Source organism: Carcharhinus amblyrhynchos, chromosome 9, assembly GCF_965287045.1.
Source record: "Carcharhinus amblyrhynchos chromosome 9, sCarAmb.v2.hapA, whole genome shotgun sequence".
NCBI classification, from domain to species: Eukaryota; Metazoa; Chordata; class Chondrichthyes; order Carcharhiniformes; family Carcharhinidae; genus Carcharhinus; species Carcharhinus amblyrhynchos.
In genome coordinates this window covers 54,215,726-54,235,197 of record NC_137332.1, presented here as the reverse complement: position 1 = coordinate 54,235,197, position 19,472 = coordinate 54,215,726, and the positions used below count along the sequence as shown (strand labels likewise).

Below are 19,472 nucleotides of genomic sequence, written 5' to 3'. Positions count from 1 at the left end.
TTCAGCATGAATCTGTTAAGGGGTGATTGTGTTTGATTAACTTGATTGAATTGTTTAAGGAAGTATCAAGGAGAGTCAATGAGGGAGTGAGTTTGACATATTATAGCAAGGATTTTAGCAGGGTTCAGGCCCACATGTCTGAATAAACAATAAATTAGAAGCTTATGGGATCCAAGGGAATGTGGCAGTTGGATCCAAAACTGGCGCTCTGTGGAGGAGTCAGAGCCTGTGGCTCAGCTGTGAATTTCTGCATATATGTGAACTTGAGGCAGATTTGCACAGGATGTATCTATGAAAATCAATCACACCAAATAAAACAGACTCTGGCTGTTTAGATCACCATAGTATATAAAAGGTAAAATTAAATATATGGTTGGTAAGAGGCAGCACAGTTTTTAAGCACTGTCGCCTCCCAGCATTAGGGACCCAGGTTCAGTTCTGGCCTTGGGTGACTGTGGAATTTGCACGTTCACCCCTTAATTGTGTGGGTTTCCTCCCAGTGCTTCGGGTTCCTCCTGAAGTCCAAAAATGTGCAGGTTATATAGCGCGACCATGCTAAATTGCCCCTTAGTGTCCAAAGATGTATAGGTTAGGTGCATTAGCCATGGTAAATGTGCAGGGTTACAGGGATAGGGAAAATGGGAGGGTACGAGTGGGATGCTCTTTGAGAGTTGGTGCAGACTTGATGGGATGAATGGTTGTTGCATTATGTTTTTCATGACTAGAAGGCATTCTAGTCATGAAAAAGTAGAATCCAGCAGGATTCCACATGACGCAGTACTGAGCCCCTTGCTGTTTGTGATACAATGACTTTGACTAAAATATAGAGAGTGCAACGAAGATTTTGCAGTGACATACAAAACGGCCATGATGTTGACAGTGAGGAATAAAGTTGTTGCATACAGGAAGATGTTGATGGAGTAGTCAGCTGGAAGGTAGAGCAGAAATTGGAGTTAGATGTCTTGAAGACAAACAAGGTGAGGAAAGGAAAATAAATGGCAGGACACTTCAGGTTCACAGATCCCTGAAAGTACCAGCACAGGCAGATAGGTTTTTTTTGATTCATTCATGGGACATGGGTGTCGTTGGCTGGGGGGCAAGCATTTATTGATGTGGAGATGCCAGCGTTGGATTTATTGCCCATCCCTAGTTGCCCTCGAAGTGGTGAGCTACCTTCTTGAATTGCTGCAGCCCATATACTGTGGGTTGGCCACAATGCTGTTAGGGAAGGAATTCCAGGATTTTGATCCAGCGACTGCAAAGGAACAGCGATATATTTCCAAGTCAGCATGGTGAGTAGCTTGGAGGGTAACTTGCTGGAATACTCCCCACTTGTACCTTGCAAGTGGTGGATAGGCTTTGAGAAGTCAGATGAGTTACTCACCGCAGTATTCCTAGCCTCTGACCGGCTCTTACAGCCACTATGTTTATGTGGTGAGTCCAGTTGAGCTTCTGGTCAATGGTAACCCAAAGGATGTTGATAGTGGAGGATTCAGTGATGGTAACACCATTGAATGTCAAGCAGCGGTGGTTAGACTTATTGGTGATGGTCATTGCCTGGCATTTGTATGGCGGAAATGGTACTTGCCATTTGTCAGCCCAAGCCTGGATATTGTCCAGATCTTGTTGCATTTGAACATGGACTGCTTCAGTGTCTGAGCAGTTGCGAACATTCCCATTTCTGACCTTATGACAGAGGGAAGTCATTGATGAAGCAGCTAAAGATTGTTGGACCTAGGACACTACCCTGAGGGACTCCTGCAGAGGTGCACTGGAGCCAAAATGGCTCACCCTCCACATCCACAACCATATTCCTATGAACCAGGTATGACTCCATCCAGCTGGAGCGTTTGCTCCCTGATACCCATCGATTCCAGTTTTGCTAGGGCTCCTTGATGCCACACTCGAATGCGGCCCTGATGTCAAGGGCTGTCACGCTCATGCTCACCTCAGGAATTCAGCTCTTTTGTCCATGTTTGAACCAAGGCTGTAATGAGGTCAGGAGCTGTGTGACTCTGGTGAATCCCAAACTGGGCAGCACTCAGCAGGTTTTTGCTGAGCAGGTGCTGCTTAATAGCAATGTTGCTGACTCCTTCCATCACTTTAATGATGATCCAGAGTAGACTGATTGGGCAGTAATTGACTGGGTTGGATTTGTCCTGCTTTGTGTGTACAGGATATATCTGGTCAATTTTCTACATTGTTGGGTAGATACCAGCATTGTAACTGTAATGGACGAGCTTGGCTAGGGGAGCGGTAAGGTCTGGAACACTAGTCTTCACTATTATTGCCAGAATGTTATCCAGGCCCATTGCCGTTGCTTTATCCAGTGCCTCTTGATATCACGTGGAGTGAATCAAATTGGCTGGAGACTGGCCTCTGAGATGTTGGGAACAATGGAGGAGACTGAGATGGATCATCCACCCAACATTTCTGGCTGAAGATTGTTGCAAATTTAAAAAGACAAAGGAAATTTTCCTTTATTCCAGGCCGTGGGCAATAAAAGAGCAGGAAGATTATGTGAGAAGTGCATAAAAACACTAATTACATGCATTCAGAATATAGCAGTGTGTTCTGGTCACCACATTAAACAAATGATCTGTCGTAGCGTTATGTTGCAACTGTACACAACTCTGGTGCGGCCGCACTTGGAGTATTGTGTGCAGTTCTGGTCCCCACATTACAGGAAGGATGTGGAGGCTTTGGAGAGGGTGCAGAGGAGGTTTACCAGGATGTTGCCTGGTATGGAGGGGAGATCCTATGAGGAGAGGCTGAGGGATTTGGGGTTGTTTTCGCTGGAAAGAAGGCGGCTAAGAGGGGATCTTATTGAAACATATAAGATGATTAGAGGTTTAGATAGGGTGGATAGTGATAGCCTTTTTCCTCTGATGGAAAAATCTAGCACGAGGGGGCATGGCTTTAAACTAAGGGGGGGTAGTTATAGGACAGATGTCAGGGGTAGGTTCTTTACCCAGAGGGTGGTGAGGGATTGGAATGCCCTGCCTGCTGCAGTTGTAAATGCACCTAGTTTGGGGGCATTTAAAAGGTCTGTGGACAGGTTTATGGACGAAAAGGGATTGGTTTAGGTTAGTGGGTCATTGTTGTTGTTTTTTTTTAAACTGGTCGGTGCAACATCGTGGGCCGAAGGGCCTGTTCTGCGCTGTAATGTTCTATGTTTGCATTAGAGAGGATACAGAAGAGATTTATGAGAATAAATTTAGCTATGAGATGGGTGCGAATAGGTTTTGTGCATTTTTGAAACAGAGGAGGTTAAAGGGAGATCTAATTGAGGGATATCAAATTATGATGGAACTAGACAGAGTGGATAGAAAGGGCCTATTTCCAATAGCAGAGAGGTCAGTAACCAGCAGGCATAGATTTAAACTGAATCATGGAAGAATTAGAGGGAATAGGAAGAAGAATTATTTTCACCCAGACGGTGGTATGGGGCTGTTTCTGAACTCAGCACCTGGAAGGATATTACAGGCAGAAACCCTCAATGCTTTAAAACTAAAAATTGGATTTGGTGTCTACAAGGCTACAGATCAAGAGCTGGAAAGTGCAATTAAATTATATACTTTAGATCTGGCATGGATACAATGGGCCAAAGGTCTCTTTCTGTGCTATAAATCTTTCTACGTCTCTGTCATTTGATGCCTCTGCAATGTAATGACTTTTTTTTAAAACTCCAAAGAAATAATTCCAGCAAATTGATGAGTAATAGAGTGATTGCTAACTGTTTCAGGAAGGAGCTCAGCTGAGCAGTATTTAAAGTCCCAGGAAGAGGATGAGAGTTTTAACACGTTAAATTGTTTGAGAAATACTGCTGAAAAGGATTACTAACTCAGGTAAGCGAAAAGAGGCTGACATTTCACAAATGCGCAAGTACACAGTGATACAAACATCTGAAATGGCAGATTAATTGGATTGATCTGTCATGGTTTAGCAATTATTTTAAAACTTTCAAAATGAAAATCTGGTGGCCTTAATGGCAAAAAAATCTAAACAATAATTTCCAATTGTTACTGCTTTTTTTTTGTGTGTTATATATAAACTGTTTAGTCACCTGCGTTGTAGAAGAGGTCAGGTCTTTCAAGAATGTCTCCTTCATGGATATACGTCTCTATCCCATCATCACCATATACGCAGGGTTCACTTTCATCCATCTGGCGGTTCTCTACCATTTCCAGCCACTGAGAGTTGTGCCAGCGAAACTTCTCGCTTTGAATTTTTTTGGCCCATTCTTCATCATACTCCTGTCGGAATTTCAACATGTTTTATTGTCTGAGTGATGAGGTGGGAATCCTCAGACTGTATGGACATACCACAACCGTCGAGGTAAACATAAACACCACTTAACCTCTTGAACCTGTCAGGAATGCAAGGAGCACATTTATCTTTTGACATTCAAAAACACTGTTTCATTGGCAGAATAAATGGCTAGGGCTTGCTTTCCTCAAAAGTCATCTGGTCTCTACTTTCTGGCTTTATTTTGACAAATATCATCAAACTAAGGGAATTTGAAGATTAGTGATCCAAAGGAAAACTTGAACTAAGTTAGTTAAAAGTGCATAGGAAAATTTTTCACCAACAAGTTACATTTATATAACATTAACACAGCAAAAAATCCCCAGGGAGTTACAAGCAAGGGTGACAAAAATGGACATCCTTCTAAAGAAAGAAACATTAGGACAACTGACCAAAAGCTTCATAAGAGATTTGAGTTTTAAGGTCTTCTTAGAGGAGGACTGAGAGGTTTAGAGTGGGATTTCCAGAGCTTAGGGCCCAGGTGGCCGCAGACATGGCTGCCAACGACGAGGCGAAGAAAGCAGTGAATGCACAAGTGGTCAGACTTGGAGGAACGCAGAGTTCTTGGATGGTTGCAGGTCTGGAGGAGGTTACAGACAGGGGTGATTAAGGATGTGAAACATTTTGAATTCTGTAGATACAAAGTTAATGGAGATATTCAAAAGACAGCAAAGGTATTGAGTATAAAGCAGAAGCATAAGTAAAAGACAGGAATCCAGCTTTCAAAGATAATAGCTACCATAGCCAACACTGCAGTGAGCAGATAAAGCTTAACATGGAGCAAATCCAATGATAACAGAAAAAGCTAGCACAAGTCTCTGAGCCTTTCTATGCCTTATTTATAAATATAATACTTTTACATCTGTTTTGAATCCACAGATCAGGAAAAGCTGTCACTAATTTCTGTATTATCATTTAATTACATAGCATTTTGTGTCATATATTGCAGTAAAAAGCATTTCCAAAACTGTCAAACAGGCAGGAGTGAACCTGATTACTTAAGCTGTATGACCTGACTTCCCCACGTGTTCTTTTTGAATTCCGTGGAGAAATTCTTCAATTTATTCTTTAGATTCTGTCCCCTTTTTCCCTGGAGAAATATCAAAATAAGAACTAATTTTATTCTCTTGCTAAAATCTTTTCAGAAGGATTCTGGAAATTAAATCAGAGGAAAAGACATACAAGAACAAAAAAAGGAAATAACAGAGTTAGTGTTCCTTGCATCAGGACAATCCGATGGGGTGGCTCCAAACTTCTTTATGACCAGAGTCTGCATGTTATTTTGAAAGGTACTGGTAAAGTAGCACTTTGTATAGTCTGTTTAAAGCCTCATTAGGCTACAGGGGGCACACACCTTGTAAAGGAACATTCCTGGCAGCTGTTAGGGGCTTTAAATACCTAAGGTACAATCTGATTTCCATCAAAGGAGTCAAGGCTCACAACTGAAATATACTTTGACTTTGAATAAGCAGATGTTGGCCACAGACTGCCAACCTGACAGCATTCACAATCCATCAGTGAAGGGAGGAAGCACCATGACCACATACAACATTAAGAATTGTCAAAAATCTTGCAATAACTCGTGTAGAAAAAAAAATCACATTATGCAACTTTGTGCTTTTAAGATAGCAAGCCTGATGGAAAAACTTACATAGTGTAGAGTAAAGGGAAGAAACGAATTTAGGTTATTTCACTTACAATATAAAAGGAGAATTATTCAGTAGCAAATAAGATATCACAAGTAAAGTTGAAGTAACATTTTAACAGATGCTGTTAACACATTCTTGCACATTATCAGAGAATAGACATTTAGGAATCTGTTTGCAGTTACACAGAAATCATCACTCATCAGTACAATTAGGGTAAATCATAAATGAAACACAAGGCAAGCACTAAACCTTTTCCACATCTGCTATAATTGCAAACTTTCTATATATGTTTTGCCTGTTTCCTCTCTTCAACACCTCAGTGTTCATGTCACTCGTTTGAACCATAGCTATCTGATTAACAATCTTGTAGGACAAACAAACTACTCCCTTCTGCCTCTCCTCCATATTTACTGATGAAAAACAGGTCTTCTCTCACTTTTGTACATCTGGAGTTTGATACGCTCGAGGTAAGGAGAATTACATTCCCATTGCAACAAAAACACTGTCGTACATACACTTAACCCCAATTCAATTTCAGCAACTGATAAAATTATATTTAATCACAATTCAAACATCCAACCTCATTAATGCTTGGCAACACATTCATATCAAAAGGACAAATGCTGTGTGTAAAATGTGCATGGCCATAAAAATTGCTGGATAAACAAAAAGCAGCAGTGAAAGAAGCCAGAGAATGAGCTGAATCAGGAATTTAGTTGCACTCACTCAATCAAACATGAAACAAGATCCTTCCTTTGTAATGAATACATATAATAAAAAACTGCAAACAAAGATATAAAACATAATTAAAAAGAAAGGAAAGATTAAGAGGAGTATTTAGTTCCAAATATTCCCCATTTTTTCTAAATGTCCCACATAACAATTTAGAAAGTTCAGTCAAAATGTCAATTTAATTGGCAGAATAGGCAACCTTAGAATAGGTCTCCATCCTCACTACATTGTTTCAATGAAGGTAAAATGGACACCATCAAGCAGTGCCTGAGGCAAGAGCGAAATTCCTGACCTTTAGAAACTGGACAGCAATGGAACCCTGGGAACATTGTTGCTGGTTGGAAGTGCACATCGCCAACCAATTGTGTGAATTCAGACGACCCAAGCGTTTCTCAGGTCAGTCAGGAGTTGCGGCTCTTTAGTTTCCAATGGAGTTGGTCGGAGATGCATGGACCACACCCCATTGATCCAGGAATTAAACACAGAATATATTCCAAATTGTGCTGCCAAGGAAATAAACACTTCTCCTGATATCTAGAAAAAAATTCACAAATGCATATGGCACTTTCCTCTATTTCAGGGGTGTATGCTGACAATCCATTCCACCAAGTCTTTCCTACACATGCAAATGTTTAGTTACAGCTCCAATTTATTATTACATTATACAGTCCATAGTACTGAATTAGCTGAGGAGACCAAGTGTAATGAATCCAAGTTTGCTGGTTGCATAAAACTAGGTGGCCAAATAAGCTGTGAGGTCACAGTCTGCAAAGGAATATAAATAACTTAAGTGAGTGGGACAAGATGTTGTAGATGGATATAATTTGTAGACACTAGAAGCCACTTACTTTAACAGAAAGAATAGAAAAACAGAAGGCTTTATAAATGGTGAGAAACTATTAAATGTTGGTGTTCAGAAGGATTTGGATGCCCTTGTACAAGAAACACATAAGCAAAATACAGCAGATGTTGAAAATCTGAAATAAAAAAAATGTAAATATTCAGCAGGTTAGGCAGCATCTACGGAGAGAAATGAAGTTAACTTTCCAGGAGGTTGACCTTTCATGAAAACTGAAAGTTCTGAACTGAAAATTAACAAACTATTAGGAAGACAAATTCTATGTTGGCCTTCAATGTAAGATGATTAGAGTTGGAGTAAGGACATCTTGTTGAACGGGGAATTAGTAAGACCACACCTGGAATGCTGTGTAGTTTTGGTCTTCATATCCAAGGAAGCATATATTTACCTGAGAGGGGGTACAACAAGAGATCTGATTCATGAGATGAATATGTTGACCTATTAGCAGAGATAGAGTAAAATGGATCTACATTCTTCTAAATCCCAAAGAGCAATACATAATCTCAGTGTCAGATACCATATTCTGAAGGGGTTTGACAGAATGTTTGCTGGGAGGCTATTTTCCATAGTTGGAACCAGGAAGCATAACAGGATACACAGGTTGACTACTGACAGCTGAAATGAGGAGAAATTAGTTTGCTCAGGGTTGTGAATTACTAGAATCTTTTAATTCAATCGAATCTGGATCCCTGGCATTGTGAGGCAGCAGTGCTAACCACAAGGCGTTTGACAAGGTACCTCACAAGAGGTTATTGCAGAAGGTCAGGGGACATGGAGTTGGGGGTAGGGTGTTAGCGTGGATAGAGGATTGGTTGTCAAATAGGAGGCAGAGAGTGGGGGTCAATGGGTGCTATTCGGATTGGCGGTTGGTGACTAGTGGGGTGCCCCAGGGGTCGGTGCTGGGGCCTCAGCTATTTACCATTTATATAGATGATCTGGAGGAGGGAACCGAGTGCAGGGTGTCGAAATTTGCTGATGACACCAAGATTGGGGGAAAGGCAAATTGTGCGGAGGGTGTGGAGAGTCTGCAGAAGGATCTAGATAGGCTGGGCGAATGGGCCAGGAAATGGCAAATGGAATTTAATGTTGGCAAGTGTGAGGTGGTCCACTTTGGTAGGAAGAATGGTAGGAAGGACTATTACTTACGTGGCGAAAAACTGCAGCAGGCGACGGTGCAGAGGGACCTCGGGGTCCTTGTGCATGAGTCGCAAAAACCCAGCTTGCAGGTGCAGCAGGTGGTCAGGAAGGCGAATGGGATGCTGGCCTTCATAGCGAAGGGGATTGAATATAAAAGTAGGGAGGTCTTGCTGCAGCTGTATAGGGCATTGGTGAGGCCGCAGCTGGAGTACTGTGTGCAGTTTTGGGCGCCGCACCTGCGCAAGGATATTTTGGCCCTGGAGGGAGTGCAGAGGAGGTTTACTAGGCTGATACCGGAGTTGAGGGGATTGAGCTATGAGGAGAGGCTGAATAAACTAGGCTTGTACTCGTTAGAGTTTAGAAGAATGAGGGGAGATCTCATTGAGACGTATAAGATGATGAATGGGATGGATAGGATAGAGGTGGAGAGACTCTTCCCGCTCAAAAAAGACAGTAGGACTAGGGGGCACAGCCTCAAGATAAAGGGGAGGCGGTTTAGAACGGAGTTGAGGAGGAACTTCTTCACTCAAAGGGTGGTGAATCTCTGGAATTCTCTGCCCGTTGAAGTGGTGGAGGCTGCCTCGCTAAATATTTTTAAGAAGCGGGTTGATGGGTTCTTGATAAGAGAGGGGATTAAGGGTTATGGGGAGAGGGCGGGAAAGTGGAACTGAGCCACAACAGATCAGCCATGATCTTATTGAATGGCGGGGCAGGCTCGAAGGGCTAGATGGCCTACTCCTGCTCCTATTTCTTATGTTCTTATGTTCTTACATGGAAATGTGCAGTAAAGTCATTAGTACCTGTAAAGAAAAAAGACAAGGCAGCATTTTGGATATATAGACTCAGCTAAAATTTTATTTGTCTGATGCAAGCCTTTTACCCAAAACACTAAATTTCCTTTTCAGTTTAGAGATGTTGATGGGCTTAATTTCTAGATTTGTAGATCAACAGTTTTGTTAGCAATACTGAACTTTAACTTCGATGTTTGGTATTAAAGAAAAGCAAAACTTAGTGCTCCGTTAATAAATTTCTTGATCTTGAAGGTGCATGTGATATACAATTCTCAAATGAAAACATGGGAAATTATGCCACTTACAAATGATCTAAAAGCCTGGCAAGTTATTCAGGATTTGGGGTGAAACAGGAGATTCCTACCAAGTTATATTAATCAAATATATTTTAAGTAGACATAATGCCAACAAAATTATACAGCTTTGAGCATTTACTTGAGGAAGGGGCCACAATGTTAACTGGTCTGTATCAATGACAAGGTAAAATTTATTATACAGCAATGCTGACCAAAAAACAGTACAAATATTAACCTGAAATAAAGGTCAATTAAGGGTTTTTGTCTGATTCATAATGTGCTCTTTCCTTTTCTGACCTTCTCCTCTAGAGCACCAGATTGGATCTGCTTTAGATTTGTTTCCATTATTTTAATGGCATAATTGCAAAGATATTCTGGCAATCCTTCAACAGATTATTGTTAAGAACCAACGGTATCCATACTTCTTGTGTTCTCCAAAAGACAAACACTATTGCTGGCTACAATTCCAAGAATGCTCACAGCTTTCTGGTATGTTGCCCAGGTTAGCATTCTTTAAGTAAAGCTTTGCAAACTTTTAAAATTTAATATTTAAACTTAGGTGTGGAGAAGTGGTATGGGAGGATAGTAATTATGGCCAACTTGCCCACTCCTCACCAACATAAGAGATGCACTATTTATAGATGCGTATTAAGAGCCAGGATCAGGAACTCTGGAAGACTTTTAACCTCAATAGCCTAGAAAGGCTGTAGTCAACTGTATTTCACTTTCTGTTGCAGCACTAACTCAGATCAGACTAGGGATTAACCTTATAGAACCTTCCTAGCTGCAAGGCTGTATACTGCATTTATCCACTCAGACATTTGTGTAATGTAGAAGAAAGTAAGCAACAAAATAATCCAGAGTATTTTATGAATGTAAATGATTTAAGCATAAGATTATTTTTGACCAGGTAAGAAATCCATTAAAAACAAACTTAATATTACTTACAGAATGAACCCTGTCATGTCCAAAAAATAATAATTGCTCATTATTTTTACTGGATATCAACAGCTAATATTGGTATATAAACTAGACCAAATGCATCAAGCTCGCTTGTCTATCATCTTCAATGCCAATTTACAACCACTAACCTACATGCATACAGCACTTCTGATATAGTAAAACATTCAAGTCCCAAAGTACTCCAGAAGAACATGATCAAACAATATTTGACACTGAGCCACAGGTAGGTGGTATTAGGTCAGATAACCAACAGCTTGGTCAGGAGCAGATTTTAAGGAGTGTCCTAAAGGAGCAGGCAACAGTTGAGAGGGGAAAGTTTTAGGAAGGGAGCATAAACAGCTAAAGATGAGACTGCTGGTGGTGGAATGATTAAAATGGGGGATGCATGAATGGATAAATAGTATGTTGCCGGGACTTCAGAAGCTGAGTTACAAAGAGAGACTGAATAGGTTAGGACTTGATTCCCTGGAGGGTAGGAGAATGAGGGGAGATTTGTTCGAGGTGTATAAGATTTTGATGGGTATAGATAGAGTGAATGCAAGCAGGCTTTTTCCACTGAGGCTAGAGGAGAAAAAAAACCAGAGAGCATGGGTTAAGGGTGAAAGGAGAGAAGTTTAAAGGGAATATTAGGGGGGGGGGGTCTTCTTCCCGCAGAGAGTGGTGGGAGTGTGGAATGAGCTGCCGGATAAAGTGGTAAATGCGGGGTCACTTTTAACATTTAAGAAAAACTTGGACGGGTTCATGGATGAGAGGGGTGTGGAGGGATATGGTCCAAAGTGCAGGTCAGTGGGATTAGGCAAAAAAATGGTTCGGCACAGACAAGGGCCAAAAGGCCTGTTTCTCAGCTGTAATTTTCTATGGCTCTCTATGGTTTCTAAAAGGCAAGAATTGGAGAAAGCAGACATCTCAAGTGGATTGTGGGATAAAATAGAGTGGAATTATTGGTGGTGGTGGTGGTGCTGGGGGTGGGGGTGGTTTGAAGACAAGGACAAGAATCTTAAAATTAAGATGTTTCGAGATGGAAGTCAGTGAGCATAGGGTGAACAGGACTTTGTGCAAGTTATGACAGACAGCAGAATTTTAGATGAACTCATTTATTTAGAAGATGGGAGACCACCTAGAAGAGCACTGAATCAGCCAATGAACTACTTTGAAGTGTGGTTTCTACTGTAATATCAGAAACACAACAAATGTAATAAAGACCAGATAATCTGTTTTTTGTGATGTTGATTGGAGGCCAAATATTGGTCGTCAGAACAGGAATACCTCCCTTAAATAATGTAATGCCATGTGATCTTTTACATTCACTTGAGCAGGCAGGGGTCTCGGCTTCACATCTCATCTGAAAGACCGCACTTGTCAGTGCAGCGCTCTCTCGGTACTGCACTGGAATATCAGCCTTGATATTCTGTACTCAATACTTGTGGTGAGATTTTCCAAAAATCAGTAAAGGCTGGTCACGCCTGGTAACCCCCACATCAGAGCCCAGTCACCCTGATTCAGCCGCTTTAATATGCAGAGCTGCTTCATGATCGCTACACTCACCTCATCTCCAAGCTCCCCGTGGAAGGGTACTCACCAGGCGCATGACGCTTGAAGCCAGTTGTCATTTGCACTGTTCAGACATCACACTGCCATGGATGGATTCCAGCACATGGACAGGATAAAGGTGCAAATGTATTCAAATAAAATTTCCGGCATTGATCACCTGGAAATGCGGCCCATGTTGGACAGGGAAGGAGACAACGCGCAAATTTTCATGCCAATGTAAATCATGACTTTGGCCTCCTTACGATATTCTCCTCTCTCATTGCTGAACCTACCCTAAGCTAATGGGAACGGAAAATCTCAGTCCTGGAGTGGGACTTGAACCCAAATGTTTGTGACTCAGGGGACAGAGAGCCACAGCTGATACTCAGTTGGAATAATTAAGTCTAGAAGTAACAAAGGCATGGATAAGGACTCGCAGCAGATGTACTCAAGCAGGATTGGATTCAAGTAATATTAAGGAGTTGGAGGTTAGCTGCCTTGATGACAGCATAACCACGTGGTCGAACTCCTCTTGATGTTATTTATAACAGCAAGGTTGCAAACTTTCTGGTCCAGTCTTAGACCATTGCCATGGAAAAGGATTGCGTAGGTATCTAGGAATCAAGCTGAGGTGGGGACTGAAAGAATTGAAGGAAATTGCTGTTCATCTAGTGCCAGATGTCAAACAATGTGACACAAAGGTTGGTGGTGTTGTGGATAGTCTGGAGGGATGTCAGAAGTTGCAGTGTAACATAGATAGGATGCAAGACTGGGCGGAGAAGTGGCAGATGGACTTCAACGCGGATAAATGTGTAGTGGCCCATTTTGACAGGTCCAATGGGATGAAGGAGTGCAATATCAAGGGTAGGAGTCTTAGCAGTGTTGAGGAGCAGAAGGACCTTGGGGTCTGGGTCCACAGGACTCTTAAATCGGCCGCACAGGTGGAGGATGTGGTCAAGGTGGTGTATGGTGTACTGGCCTTCATTAATCGAGGGATTGAGTTTAGGAGTCGGGAGGTAATGCTGCAACTTTATAAGACCCTTGTCAGACCCCACTTGGAGTACTGTGCACAGTTCTGGTCGCCTCACTACAGGAAGGATGTGCAAGCTATTGAGAGGGTGCAGAGGAGATTTACAAGGATGTTGCCTGGATTGGAAGGCATGCCTTATGAAGATAAGTTGAGGGAGCTAGGTCTGTTCTCCCTGGAGAGAAGGAGGTTGAGAGGCGACCTGATAGAGGTTTATAAAATGTTGAGAGGTATAGATAGGGTGGATTCTCAGATGCTATTTCATGGTTGAATGGCCTCTGTTGTAAATGACTATGACTCTGAAAGAATCCATGTTTTGTTCCATTTTACACATTTCTTCAATTGCTTCCCATTTTGATATGGGTCAAGAAAAAAGTTGTAAGATAACTGCAGATTCAACATTTTTTCCTTACCGCAATAATATCCAATGTATTGTCGCACACTTTCCGTATCTCTGCATTTTTATCATGCATCAGGTCAATCAAGTATGCTGGCGCCTCTATGAACAGCATATTAAGGAGAAGCAACAGTCCAGTCAAGTATGCCTTTAGAAATAAGAGTTTTTACAGGCTGCACATTAAAAACTTGTTTCAAAATAGCATCTTTAAAGTAATGTCACACAGCACTTGACAGACACACAAAACAAAGTATGACAACGGACCACAGAAGGAATTCCAGTTTCAGACACAGACAGCTGAAGGCACAGGTACCAATGACTAAACAACTAATCAGCAATGCTCAAGAGGCAAGTATTAGAGGAGTACAGAATCTCAGAGGATCATGGGGATGGAGAAAATTAGAGATACAGGCGAGCCAAATCCTAGACAGATATGAAATTGTAGAACAGAACTTTAAAATCAAGGCATTGCTTAACCAGGAGCCAGTACAGGTCAGTGAATATGAGGTAATGGGTGAATGAGATTTGGTGCATGTTAAAACAAAGGTTACAGAGATTTGAATGCCCTCAAGTTTACAGATGTTAAAATACAGGACATCAGCCAGAAGTGCAATGGAACAGTCATACCCAGAGGTAACAATGATACAAATGAGGGCTTCAACAGCAGATGCACTGAGGCAGGGCAGAGTCAGGTGATGTTACGGAGAAGAAAATAGGCAGTCTTACTGATGGCATGCATGGTTGGGAGCTCACTATTGTGACAAAACTGACACCAAGGTTGGAAACAGTCTGATTCAGGCCAAAGCAGTTGCCATGGTGATGGACAGAATTGATGGTTAGGGAGCAAAGTTTGTAGCTAGGACCAAATACAATAGTTTTGGTTTTCCCAATTATTAAATGGAGGAAATTTCTGATCAATGCTAGATGCTGGACAAGCAGTCTGGCAATTTGAAGACAGGGGACAGGTCAAGAGAAATGGGGTGAGATAGACTGGGCTGTCATTAGTATAATGCAGAAATTTTCATAAGACCAGAAAACGTAGGAGCTTAAGTAGGCCATTTGGTCCATCAAGTCTGCTCTGCTATTCAATGAGATCATGACTGATTTGATAAGATAATCCTCAACTCTACTTTCCCACCATAACCACTAATTCTCTATTGATTAAAAATCTTGTCTCTCTACATGTTTTTGGATGATTTGACTGAGAATTATCACATACATGAGAAATACGGGCAGGCCAAGGAGAGCTCCCTGGGAGACACCAGAGATAAAAGTGTATGAGTAGGAAGAGACGACAGTGCAGGTGTTTCTCCAGCTACAATTACATGGGTAAGGATGAAACCTGATGAGTGCACTCCAACCAGTTGAGCATGATGGAGGGTCTTTGGAGATAGATGGTGTAATCAAGGTTGCAGACAAGTTGAGAAAGACAAGAAGGGAGTACAGTTCTTTGTCAGTCACAAAATGTGTCATTTTTGACTTTGATAAGAGACAATCTGTTACGACGATAGGGCAGAAACTTGGTTCAAGGGGTTCAAACCTGGCAGTTCTGGGAAAAATGGGCATGAATTTTCAAGGACTGGAGCAAAGGGCAGGTTTCAGATGGTGCAGTAGTTTGCAAAGGTAAATAAAATTAAAACACAGTTATCAATGAAAATATGGCAGCATGGATGGGAAATTGAACAAAGGAATGGATTTCATAGGCCTAGGACAGATTTGCACTGACCGATTTGTGGGATTACTTAGCTGTTTGTAGCATACTGAAATTAATATTTGTCATGTTGGTAATCCTCAGTAATTTCAGTGAATCAGTATTTCGAAAGTGTGGCTGTTGTTTCTGCTGTAAACCAAATTGAACCAGGATTGGTCTCCGGGTCTGAACGTGATCAAGGAATAAGGAATGTATTAGGCCATCACACTGAAGAACCTGGAATGTACAGTTTTGCAAAGGTTTGCCCATGGAGCTCATGGATGCCCTCTTTCAGAATATTAAGTCTGTCCTTATTTTAAGTCACAGATAGATTGATTTTTGACCAATAAGAGAATTAAGGGTTATGGGGAGCAGGCAGGCAAGTGGAACTGAACCACTATCAGATCAGCCATGATCTTACTGAATGGCAGGGCAGGCTCGAGGGGTTAGATGGCCTACTCCTGCTCCTATTTCTTATGTTATGTTGTTTTACTTAGTGCTTCCTTGTCTATTCACGTAGTTGAAAGTTCATGTTTTCAATCAGAGATCAAATATGCCTTTCAAGTTTGAAAACTATTAGGATTTCCCCAATAAGTCACTATCAAATGGTGCGCCAACAATGTGAGTGGACTTGGAGGTTTAGTAGCTGTCAAACAATTTCATTTACCAAATCTTCACAAAACCATCTCTCCCTTCTTTTAAAGATTCTAAAGAATTCATCATATTAAAATACAAACAGTCAATATTAATATCCACAGTATAAATCAGGACTAAATAACAAACAGCTCATCAAAAAAAAAATCTCCAGCATTCTTTGGTGCAAAAGCAGTCCAAGTAGGTAAAATGAGAGGAACAGAGCTGTCTAATTCATCACCGCTCATCTCATTCAATGACTTCAACACACTTTTCAGCGGGTAAAGTTGCCAAAATGCATTATGAATTACAAATGAACAATTACACAAAATAATCATTTTCAGTCACTCTGTAAATGCAGTATTTGGCCTGTACATTAATTAATTCCATATGCAGCCTGTACATCATTATTACATATTCATCTGTAAGAAATTAACTTTAAAATATACACTATTAACTTTTACAGATTTTTGTCTTTAAACATCAACAGGATACTGAAATCAGCTCAAGTTTTTGATCCATGTTGACCTAAAATGCCAAAATATTGCAGAATATTTGAACAAGTTTAATTGTTCAACCAAGCACTTTTCTCTTCTGAATCAAGTTGACCTAAGCACTAAACAGAAAGGAGAAAAAAATGTCATTCAAAAAGGATACGTGTTTCCTTTATAATCACATCTCTGGTAGCCTGGTGGAAAACCATTTGGTAAAATACGTACACAATCTGGCAAACAAACTCATCATCCTCTTGTTTTGCTATGGGAAAGAGCAGAAACATACAATGAAAGGAGATTCACATAACAACTAACATTTATATAGTGCCTTCAATGTACTGAAATGCCAAGGGCATATAACAAGAATGTTACCAATAAGAATGTTGATATTATGCCATAGAAGTATCGATCAGAACAGATGACCAAACGGTTGTTCAATGAAGTATATTTTAAGGAACATCTTAAAGAAGGTACAAAGACAGGGAGGATTTGGGAGGGAATGCCAGAGCTACAGGCCAAGGCAGCTGAAAACATGTTCATCAATGAGGAGTGATTGAAATCAGGGACGCACAACATGCCAAAATTATTATGCTTTGAAGGTGCATACAATATGAACAGGTTACAAAGAAACAGCCAAGGAGGAATCTGAAAATAAAAATGAGAATTTTAATGCCATTTTCAGACTCGGTGCCTATGTAGTACAACAAATGTAGGGGTTTTGGATGAGTTAATATATGACAGCAAAGTTTTGGATGAGCACATAATTTTATCAAAGGTGCAAGTCAGGAAGTTAGCCAAGACAGCACTGGAATAGTCAAGTGTAGAGATAATGAAGGGGGGATTTGTTTGCAGCAGCAGATGAGATGAGATAGGGGTGAAATCAAGTGATATTACAGAGGTACGAGTCGGCAGTCTTAGTGGTGGATTGGATTTGTGGTCAGAAATTCATCTTGTGGTCAAACACAAGCACAACATAGCTGAGGCTCTGACAATTGCCAGCAAGAGGGAAAAACAGATGGCTAGGGAGTTTATGACAGGAATCAAAGACTTCAGGCTTCCAAATATTTAGTTCTATGGAATGTTTCCTCATCTGAATATGTTAGGCTAGTGCAGGGCAACCAAGAGAGATGGTGATGAGATAAGCTGATTGCCATCAGTATTGATGTTGTGTTTTCAGATGACATTGTCAAGGAGCAGTATGTTGGTTAGAAATAAAAGGGCCAAATATAACTCCTCCAGGATATCCATATGTGATTTACAATAACAATTTAAAATTTATAGTGAAACATTCCAAGATGCTTCGCAAGTGCATTATTAAATAAAACTGACACCAATCACATAAAGGGATTATATGAAAGATAACCAAAAACTCAGTCTGACAGGTGGCTTTAAAGCTATTTTAAAGAAGTGTAGGGAGAGAATTCCTAAGCTTAGGATCTCATGTCTGCCAAGGAATAGTGGGCTTGTAAAAAAGGTACAATAATAATTATGGGTGATTTTAAAATTTACATTGACTGGAATAATCAACTTGGCCAGGGTAGCCTCGAGGGAGAGCTTGTTGAATGTATTAGAGATTATTTTTGGGAGCAATATGTGATTGACCCAACCAGGGAGCAGGCTATTCTAGATCTGGTATTACATAATGAAGTAGGGCTAATAAATGATCTCATAGTTAAGGATCCTCTTGAGCAATCATACATGCTCGAGGGCGAAAAACTGGAGCCCGACATTAGCATTTTGGAGTTAACGGCACAGTAGCACAGGGGAAGCACGATAGTATAGTGGTTAGAACTGCTGCCTCACAGCAGCAGGGACCCAGATTCAATTCCAGCCTCGGGTCACAGTCTGTTTAGTTACACATTCTCCTCGTGTCTATATGGGTTTCCCCCAGGTGGTCTGGTTTCCCCCCTCAGTCCAAAGATGTGCGGGTTAGGTGGGTTGGCCAAGATAAATAGCACCTTAGTGTCGGGGGATTAACAGGGTAAATACATTGGGTTACGTGGATAACTGGGATTGTTGTCGGTGCAGCTTAATGGGGCAAATGACCTCCTCCTACACAGTAGGGTTTCTATGATTTCTATGATTCTATGATAACAATGGAAGTTATATGGGGATGAGGACAGGTTTGACCTTAGTGGACTGGACAGGAAGAGACAAAGAGATAGGGCAGTTAATAAACAGTGGCAGATATTTAAGGAGATATTCAAGTCCTCCCATCCAAAATATATTCCAGAGAAGAAAAAAAAGTAGTAAGAGGAAGGAAAGATTTCCATGACTAATTAAGGAACTTGAGGATAACATAAAAACCAAACCTAAGGCATATCGTATTGCAAAAGCCAATAGCACACTGGAAGCTTGGGAAGCTTTTAAAAATTAAAGGGTCACTAAAAAGTATTAAAAAGCGCAAAGGTAAATTATGAAAGAAAAGTAGCACAAGACACAAAAACAGATAGCAAATGCATCTATAAGTAAATAAAAGGGAAGAGAATAGCTAAACTGAATGTTGGTCTCTTAGAAGATCAGGCTGGGGAGTTAACAGCAGAAAATGCAGAAGTGGCTGATATGCTAAGTCAGCATTTTGCTTCAGTTTTCATGATACAGAACACAAGTAGCTTCCCAGTCATAACAAAAATGCAGAAGTGTAGGACATAGATAGGATGCAGGACTGGGCGGAGAAGTGGCAGATGGACTTCAACGCAGATAAATGTGTAGTCGTCCATTTTGGCAGAACCAACGGGATGAACGAGTACACTATCAAGGGCAGAAGTCTGAGTAGTGTTGAAGAGCAGAAGGATCTTGGGGTCCGGGTCCACAGGACTCTTAAATCGGCCTCGCAGGTGGAGGAGGTGGTCAAGGCGGCGTATGGTGTACTGGCCTTCATTAATCGAGGGATTGAGTTTAGGAGTCGGGAGGTAATGCTGCAACTTTATAAGACCCTTGTCAGGCCTCATTTAGAGTATTGTGCG

General features: G+C 41.1%; 1 protein-coding gene across 1 annotated transcript in view; it reads right to left on the bottom strand.

The window, feature by feature from the left end:
- Positions 1–19,472, bottom strand: part of kifap3a (kinesin-associated protein 3a) — a 224,633-nt gene that overhangs the window by 60,574 nt on the left and 144,587 nt on the right. Inside the window, exons 16-18 of the mRNA XM_080195689.1 lie at positions 16,670–16,768; positions 13,706–13,791; positions 4,067–4,256 (exon numbers count right to left, since the gene is read on the bottom strand). Coding sequence (XP_080051815.1) covers positions 4,067–4,256; positions 13,706–13,791; positions 16,670–16,768 — 375 coding nt within the window. The remainder of the gene's footprint in view (positions 1–4,066; positions 4,257–13,705; positions 13,792–16,669; positions 16,769–19,472) is intronic.